This window comes from Elaeis guineensis, chromosome 4 (genome assembly GCF_000442705.2).
Source record: "Elaeis guineensis isolate ETL-2024a chromosome 4, EG11, whole genome shotgun sequence".
Taxonomy (NCBI): Eukaryota; Viridiplantae; Streptophyta; class Magnoliopsida; order Arecales; family Arecaceae; genus Elaeis; species Elaeis guineensis.
This window is the reverse complement of record NC_025996.2, coordinates 24141116-24150260: the sequence shown is the minus strand read 5'-3', so window position 1 is coordinate 24150260 and position 9145 is coordinate 24141116. Positions and strand designations below refer to the sequence as shown.

Sequence of the window (9145 nt, the reverse complement as noted above, 5' to 3'; positions counted from 1 at the left end):
ATAAACCCTCAGGACAAATCAATTGCCAATGTATATGTCCCAATTGATGGGGTCCTTTGTCAATTTATATTATTCTTATATCAGAATTCTTCATAAATCATGTTTCATATTTTAATTTCGATAAGAAGACATATAATCATGTAGTATCGAAACCAATCAATATAATGCATCATAAAATCAATATGTTCAATCATGCTTCATCATAACATTTCAAACAAGATATTTTCATAACAAAATATCATTCATCCGATTCATTCATTGTTTCACAAATTATGTCAAAAAAATATATTATAATTTTTTAATAAATCTAAAAAAAATAAAATATTACTTACTTCGAACGCATTCCAATAAATTCATATAATTCTATAAATTTTTTTATAAAATTTTTTAGTTCATAAATCATATCACAATATCCGATTATTAGGTGTCAACGATACCTATACGAGATCAAATTCAATAATCAGAAAGAATATGAATACCATATTTTAATGGTTTAGATAGGGTCCGATCATCTAATTTTATCTAATCAAAATTTAATTAGGATATAAACGATCCAAAATTTGACTATATATCAAATCAGATTTGAAGTGATAGGACCGAGGTTTCTTCATTGGTTCATGAATCAAGTAGAGAGAAAAAATTACAGGAGAAAGAATTCATGAGATACAATCCAAATTAATCAGGTGCCACAGTCCAACATCTCGATTGATGTGATCAAAATAATATAATCAAGTCATGGTTAAATCGAAATCATAGATGATCAAATTGAGAAATATCCGATCTGATCAAGACGAGTACCAGCACACTGTCCGACAATCATGGATTAAGATTCTTCATTAGAATCAGTTCAGAAATATTAAAAAATTTTTTTTCATTAACTAATCTTTTTAGAGAGAGAAATCAATCAAAAGAGAGAAAAATAATTTTAGAGAGAGAAAATTCATCTTGGACTCTTCAGACAATATGATTCAACAAATCTGATCGATCAGATCAAATCATGCTGAAATTATCATGTGGATAATTCAATAAAATCATGAAAAATAGAATCTTAAAAAATATTATGTCTGATCGAGGTGGATGTCGGTATACCGTCTGACGATCACAGATCAAAATTCATTATTAGGATCAATTTCAATTCATCATCATTCTTCTCAAAATTTTAAAAATTTTAAGAGAGAAATAATTTAGAGAGAGAATTTTAGAGAAAGAAAGTGGAGAGAGACTAGAGAGAGATTAGAGAGAGAAAAAAGAGAAAAAGAGAGTCTATTTATTATTTTTTTATTATTATTATTTTTTCTTTTCTTTTTCTTCCCGTAGCTTCTTTTGGGCAAAACAGGAGATCTCAAATTTCTTCGTTGGCTGACCGACCGACGGCGCAGCCAACATGGGGACGGCCATCGACAGAAGGGCGGTGACCCATTTTTACCAAAATGGCCTGGTGTTAATGGCCCGTTCCAACTCGATGGTGACATATATATTTTAAAAGCTTAATATCTCTTGTAGAACCCTTTGTACAGTTTCAATTGTGCCGTATGTGTTTTAAAATCTTAATATTTCTTATAGTACCTTTGTGTAATAGGAACTATATTCTTTGCAATGGTAATATCACATCAAATTTATTATAATTTCATAAAAATATTTATATTTTATCAATTATCATATATTTTATCATTTTCTACGATGATATCTTATACTACTTCATCGATTTTTAATTTTTAATTAATTTATTATAAATTTGATGGAATATCATTATTGCAACAAATATTTACTCTAGTACAGTGACAAATCTTTTATGCAAATTAAAAATGTTAGTCATTAGAAGACCTTTTTAATTGCAATAATGGAATTTATTTTGGATAGGAAGGCTTTGTATCAAATGTGTTTGAAATTTGAATCGCCAGCAGTAACTACCTTGCACCCATGACTATGCCATCCATCCTGACTCAACTATTATATCATCCCTAACACATGTGATAATGAGATAAAGTATTGGTGGTTGTGATTTGTCCGAGAATACAGATCGCACTAAAGCTTATGCTCGGACCGGATTCATGTAAGACATTTAAGAAATATACATAGCATCCATAGAGGTGCAATCCATAACCCCGTGCCAATCCAACATGAACGCAATCCGCACTAAGCCAGTTTGGATTTTGAAGGGTTTAGATTAGAAATTCTGACCCGTTAATAACTGGGTTAAATCATATTGATCTATTTTATGCTCATAATTTATTTACGACTCATTTGTCTCTATCAAATCTAGTTAACAAGTCATGGCAAGTTCAATCTAACCTGATTTATTTTCTTAAATAAATTACCCATATCAAGTTTTATAATCTTTTGATTGTTTTATATATTTAATACGTAGGTCAAATTCGTTTTTCTTTTTAATCCATTAGGTTTCCTACTTGTGTCTCACGCTGGAAACTTTTCCATTTTTCCTTGGCCACCAAGTTTTCAACGGGAGGCGTCGCGTACCAAGCACGTCTCTATAATTCTGCAAGATTAGATTTTAGAGGCCGAGCCATATGTACGGCACCACAAGCTTTAATGAGGGTGGGACGCGCTCGGGTCCACCCTTCCCGAAGCCAACGCGGGCCCGCCGGCAGCTCCCTCTCTCTCTCCTCCCACGCGTAATAAAACAATAGTAATTTAACAAGGGAGTGGCACATGTAGAAGTATTCGATCAAATTAAAATCTAAAAAAAAGGACTCGGCTCTCCCGCGAAGGACAAATGACGGAAAGGGCGGCGACTGGGGCCTGGGGGGTCTGAAGGGCAACGGACACGGAAGTCCGGATGGGAGGTAGTTTTCTAACGCAGCGAACATATATTTCTTAAAGGCTGGATGCTGGAACAATGGCTCCTACTGCTAGAAGATTACTAGTATTAGAATTAAAGGGAAGAAGATATGCTGAAATGAATGATGTTCCCTGCTTTTGGTTCTTTCTTGGTCACCACGGAGGTGGTGGGACAGCCCAAGCCTTAAAAAAAGGCTTACCAAGTTAAGCTGACTCGACTGTTTAAACATCTGGCTGGACAAGCATCATACGATCCGCTCGCATTTGTCGTCATGCTTAATGCTTGGATGAATAAAACAAAATTCAAAGTCAAAGAAAGAAATCGTAAGGTAACATGAATCATAAGCTTCTTTATTTTTAGGAGAGGTTCTGAATTTGAGATGTGTGTGTGTGTATATCACGGAGTGGACCGCCAACTGACTCAGTGGAGTGGTGAATCCTATTGCTACATGTTCATGCATCGTATACTGCAACTGTTTTTTCCTTGAAGCATGGTAAATGTTCAATGCCTATGTCAGTTTTACATGACCAGTTTTGACATGAATGGCAATTGGCGTAGAATGTCCTGCAAGAGAGTAAATGCATACTAAATAACACCTCTTATTATATGTAGTTTTCATCAAATTAGTATTGTAAAATTAATCCACTTATTTATTTGTTTATTTTAGAGAAGTATTGCTCAAGGTCCAATAGATTGTTTGTGGTTACAAATTATTATGTGCCATTATGGTGGAACAAATTTGAAAAATGAAGACTTCAAATTATTTCATTTCTATGCTAAATAGCATTATGATTCTAAGAATATAACACATGAATATTCTAAATAAATATTAAATTCTTGAAGAAGTTACCAAGGTACATCTACTTAAGAAGTTCTATTCGTATGTTGCAAGAAGTTTGATTGGATTATATACTAAATATTTAATATTTTAAAATCAAAAATATTAGATCGTTTAAGTTTTAAATTTATATTGCTAATTATGATATATATCTCTAATAATGCCTACAAACCAAAAATCATGTTGTTGCAGTCAAGAGCTAATGGCTCAGCACGTGAGATATTGTCTGCTTTGATTCATGACCATCTTTAGACTTCAGTGGGCCTTAGTGATTTAGAACCTCACGATTGTCTCTTAAAAGATGCCTCATGTGAAAAAGATGGTCCCTTCCTATATAAGCCAGAGTCTCTCTTGACTCAAACCAATGTGGGACTAATGATGTCCTTTCTTTACACCACAATATAATCGCCCGTCAAAAAAAATCTATGTACTCCATAGATCGTGTTTGTGTACTCCCATAGAGTAGTGTTTAGGTGAAAAGAGTCCTACAGTCTATTGAGGATGATGCCTTCCTTCTACGCCAATCTGTAGCTGCAAGGCTTAAAATTTAGAATAGGCGGATCGAATCAAATGAGACTGGGCTGGAGCGATCCGTGCGATCCGGTGAAAATTTCTTCAATTTGCAAAATCAATCAAGAAATCGGATGAGGATCCTTCGGTTCTAGACACTCGGATGCTTAAGTCAGTTCGAGTCCTGAGAACAGGGATGAAAAATAGTGAGAAAGCAAGAGTGATCGAATGGAACTGGAGGAGGACTGGGTAAGTGCCAAGATTCTGACTTAATTTCCTACCGACAGAGTCTCCCTTAGTTTCAAAGAGCAGAACTTATTGATGGAGGATTCTTAACCCTTTATTTATAGAGAGATTGAGGAAGTCGTTTCAAAATTTGTTAGGCTGTTAGAGGAGTTTGTTAGGTGATTAGAGAGCCATCTATAAGTGAGTTGGCATACAGTTGTGCATATGAGCTGGACATGAGATCATACCTGACTGTACCTGTGAGCTGTATATGAGATCGTGGTCAGTTGTGACTTAGTAGCAGAAACCATCGCGGACGTTCGTGGAGTGATTAAGTTCGTTAATATAATAGTTCACTTTAGTAGATGATCGGGGTGAAAGAGAGACTAGCCATAATAGTCATCTCGGATATAAAAGGCATCACAATTTAGGTCGGTAAATACCAAAGATGAATGTTCTTTTGTCAGCTGAGTCTTGTCATTCCAAACATAAAATATCAAAATTTTTTTATTCAAATCAGTAAAGTATCGATCTGAATATGTTTATTGATAAATTAATTTATTAAAATTTGATGCTTTGAAATTGATATCTTTTTTATCTCATATGATGATGTCATATATCTCAGGACTGATTTAGTATATCTATACATATATTTTGTACGTAGTTGACTGGTGCACGCGGCAGATACAAAAATAAATAGGTTTTGATGGAATGATAAGATGGTTTGCTACGATGAGCGTGCTGGGTCCCCGCCAATGATAATTTTTTAAGCAAAAACGGAAAAAGATAGTTGACAAAGGGGATGATGATATATATTTAATAACATCAATCTTTAGAAGTTCCTGCCTCTTTCACCAAATGGTTGCTTGAACAGACGGTCCGAGGCATGGAATATTTTCAGAAGAAATAGAAAATATAAAATAGAAAATAAGTCTTATGGTTTCTAGGCATACTCACCAAAGAAAGACTCCTAGGCCTTTCTAGAAAAAGGGAATAATAAAAGCATGTACATGGGAACAGATGCATGAGACCTATTAAATAGCACCATTAGATAGTATTTTGATTGTTCTCAAATAAAGAAGGAAATTTACACTTAGAAAGCATGAGTCCTAATTTGATCCTAACGAAATAAAGAATCCTACTAGATGCGTAAATATAAAAATCTTGAAAAATCCAACCTACATACATGTGCCTGTTGGCTGTCACTAGTAAACTGACATGTTTTATCATGCAGCAATCATATAACTTTTTTTCTTTAAAAAAAATTATTAATGATCAATCTTCAATTCAACGTGCATGTATGTGCCCCATTTGTTTGAATGGGATATTAGTCTAGTTGTTAACCTAATAAAGTTTTAAGAAATCTTCAAGATCATATTCATGCAGTGTAATATTCAAAAGATTATTTAAAAATATTTAGGAATTATCAAAGCATATTTTTAGAATTTATGTTTGTATATATTAAGGGACTACTGCAGTATATTTTGAGGATATTCATAAAATTTTTAAGGTCATAGAATCTCCAAAATATATTTTTGAGATTTATTATTGTATATTTTCATCATTATATTTATTGTTATTGCACGCAGAAGCACTATAAAAAGATATATAGACTTTCTCGTTGGTACATATTGAGAGAGAATTTTTCATAACTTTAATTTTCTTTTCTTCGTGGACCGTAATCTAAAGATGTAGGTCTTCTGCTTATACGATGCATTATTAAGTATCACTAATAAAATTTTGAACAATGTTTGGTGTATATACTAGTTCTTTGTTTAGAGAACAAGTAGTAATAGCTTGAAGCATTTCAAACCGGTCAAATCAAACCGAAAGAAGACGGCAGGACGGGCTGAATGCAGTGATTTTGGACCATGAAACCGGTGAGTCAACATCAGAGCGCTGAATTCCATCAACCACCTCATTACCAGTGGTGGTGGATCCCCTGTTTAGCCTTAAATAGTTTCTTGCAATACAATACGGTGTTAATTAGTCGTCATTCTTTCTAATGATGCTCCAATATATCTTTGCCAAGGAAAGGAACGCACTCGAAAAAAATCGAGCTTTTGGATCAGGTCCCATTCAGAACTAGTCAATTCCCCTCTAGCCGTGTTTTGTGCGTAAGCCATCAATTGTCCTCCACCAAGATGGCCATCACACAACTTTCTATCCTATGGTGATCCACACCAAAAGCCTCTCAACGTTCAACCATGGCTATTGGCTTCAGTTATATAAGAAAGAAAGGAAGCCTACATAGCCCTAAGAGAGAACTAGCAGACTCCCCTCACCTTGTTCTGCTAACCTTTTACCTCTCTTCTAAGACATGCTTAAGGGCAACTCAGAGAACAGAATTTCAAGCCCAGGGGCTCTCTGGCTCCCGGGGATGAAAATGGAAGGCTTTGAAGTGGCTCCTCCATCGGCGAGAGCGCGAGAGATAGCCAGGAGCCGAGAAGAGCTCCTCGGTCTCTTGCGAGACCTCCCGGAGTCGGAGTACGAGCTCTCGCTCACCGACCTCGTGGAGAAAGGATCGGTTGCTAATAATTCAGCTGCGAAAGCTAAGAATTCGCTGGAAGGAGAATGCAACCGAGCATCATCTGCTAAGGAGAGGAAGAAGAGAAGGAATAGCAGGGGCAGTTGTGGCAGCAGCAGTGATGGAGTGCTTCTGAATTTCTATGTGCCGGCTTCCTTGACCCGGAGCCTCACCGCACCAAGATCAAGCCGAGTGGTGGCTCATGGTCGTGGGGACATGACAGACTGCAACAAGAGGTAACGTTCAATAATACTTGTTCGCTGCCTTTCTTAATTTTTGATGCTCATGCAAGCGGTGAACTTTGGATTGTTTGGATGGGATTATTTAGTTTTACTTGTTGATACTTAGGCATGGACCAAGCAAATTAAAAAAAAAAAAAAAATTTCGTTCTTCTATTGATAATCTAAATTAATTTTATGTGTTCTGCATCAGTTGGGGGAGATTCATGGCCCGCGGGGTATGATAATTTGTTTCATAAATCGTGTCTAATTGTTAGGATTAATAGCGTTTTGGAGCATCAGATCTGCAACCATAGATTGAGTGGGTGGAAATGTGCATGGTTCTCCTTGACTTGCTTGCGTAGCTGCATCTAAAGATTGTAAAATTCCGCCATCTTGAAAACTGGGAGGTAATATTGAGTATCCAATTGAATCCGAAACCTAAAGTTTGCAGATAAAGGATTAATAATGTATATCAGGCTTAACAGGTAGCAAACTCGGCACCAGACCACTTACTAATAAAATTGTATATAGAAGTGTGATGGAGAAATAGAAGAGATTGTTTACCATATAAATTATGATTTTTTTTTTTGAAATAATATTATATATATATCAGACGATCCATCCACCATTTTCTTTTCCAGAGATACCACTCTCAAGTTTGGAATAAAAACCTCTCCTGTGAAAGTTAGCTGCCAACCAACTGACCTTAAAGCTGTTGATACATCCACCAATCATTTCGTCGAAATAATTGAAGAACATCCATGTCAAATAATGGAGGAAAGCATTCACCATGAAACCTTCTCCCAGTGATGTCACGACGCCACCACTGAGCTATTAGCTTGAAAAAAAGTCTACCCATGCCTTTGACAAGGTGCTAAGTTATTGTCTTTTTGAAATGTAAGGTGCTAAGTTTGTGTCAAGGGCTATAATTTTCAATGACCTCTTCTTTTTGCCATATCTTTCTTTAACCAATACAACAACAATTTCAATGCTCTTCTATACATATCAGAACATGCATTTGCCTGTTAATGCAGCATCTATCCATACAGGCATTGTTGGAACTATGTTAAGTCTTGTGATATATGTGTAGCACTAACCCGTGACCAAAATCTGATAACTACTTGAAAATTGTGACAGTTGGTACAACATATCAGCTTCTTGTGCTATTTTGTGATCAATACGATTGCCTCGTTACTACTAAATCATCATGCGAATAACTAGATGAAGCTATGTTGGTTGGCTCTTTCAGGGACAGGGAACCCACCACGTTCGGATGTTGGTCGGCTCTCTGGGAGAGACGGCGAGGCAAGTCCAGGAGACAGGTGTTGGAAAGAACGAGATGAGACGAGATCCCTTCCCTCTGGAACTCTTGATTGCTGTCTGGGCTTCTTGTGTTGATCCCATGGGGCCTTTGGTTGGGGTTGGCAATTAACCTTGCTATGGCTTGACCTTTCATGACTTCCTCTGTCCTTGCGATGTAAATTATGATTTCTAGCTCAATTAGGATGGACTGGCCGAGAACTTCGTCAGCTTGGTTATATATTTTTTTTTACGCTAATGTCGAGCACCCGAGATGCACACAGGAGTAATCATGGATGGCTGTGATTTTCTATCTGATCAAATTTTTTATTATTTATTTGACTTGATAAGAAACCTCCTATTTCTGTTTGAGCTTTCTCTCTCTAGCCCATAAAATCATGTTTTTTTTAAAAAAAAAAAAAAAAAACTTGCAACCTTATGCATCATGTGACAAGATCTCTGGTCACAAGTTCCACTACTTTCCCTGTGGAGTGATAAGCCTCTTGTTTGTCTTTCCTGGCGGGCGAGAGTATTCATAACAGTGGCAAGTTGGACGAAAGTGGCACATATGATGCATGAGAGTGGGAGGATGTGAACGCCCCTGTTCGCATTTTAATTCAAGATTACATCAAAAAGAAAAAAACATTTTAATTCAAGATATTTTTACTTTTATTTTATTGATAAATGCTAGTTTAGTTGTCACGCTCAGACACTCTTCTTGTGTT

General features: G+C 36.0%; 1 protein-coding gene across 1 annotated transcript; it reads left to right on the top strand.

Annotated features, from left to right (window-relative positions):
* The first annotated feature begins 6535 nt into the window (after positions 1–6535).
* On the top strand, positions 6536–8774 carry LOC105043324 (uncharacterized). Its single transcript, XM_010920831.4, has 2 exons — positions 6536–7136; positions 8371–8774. The coding sequence occupies exons 1-2, from the start codon at positions 6694–6696 to the stop codon at positions 8462–8464; spliced, it is 537 nt and encodes a 178-aa protein (XP_010919133.2). The 5' UTR covers positions 6536–6693; the 3' UTR covers positions 8465–8774.
* Positions 8775–9145: the final 371 nt, after the last annotated feature.

What these genes read in the sequence shown, in the direction of transcription:
- LOC105043324 (XM_010920831.4), top strand. Translation starts at nt 6,694, where the DNA reads ATGCTTAAGGGCAACTCAGAGAACAGAATTTCAAGCCCAGGGGCTCTC. An exon ending in ATGACAGACTGCAACAAGAG is followed by an intron (nt 7,137 to 8,370) that starts GTAACGTTCAAT and finishes TGGCTCTTTCAG; the next exon opens with GGACAGGGAACCCACCACGT.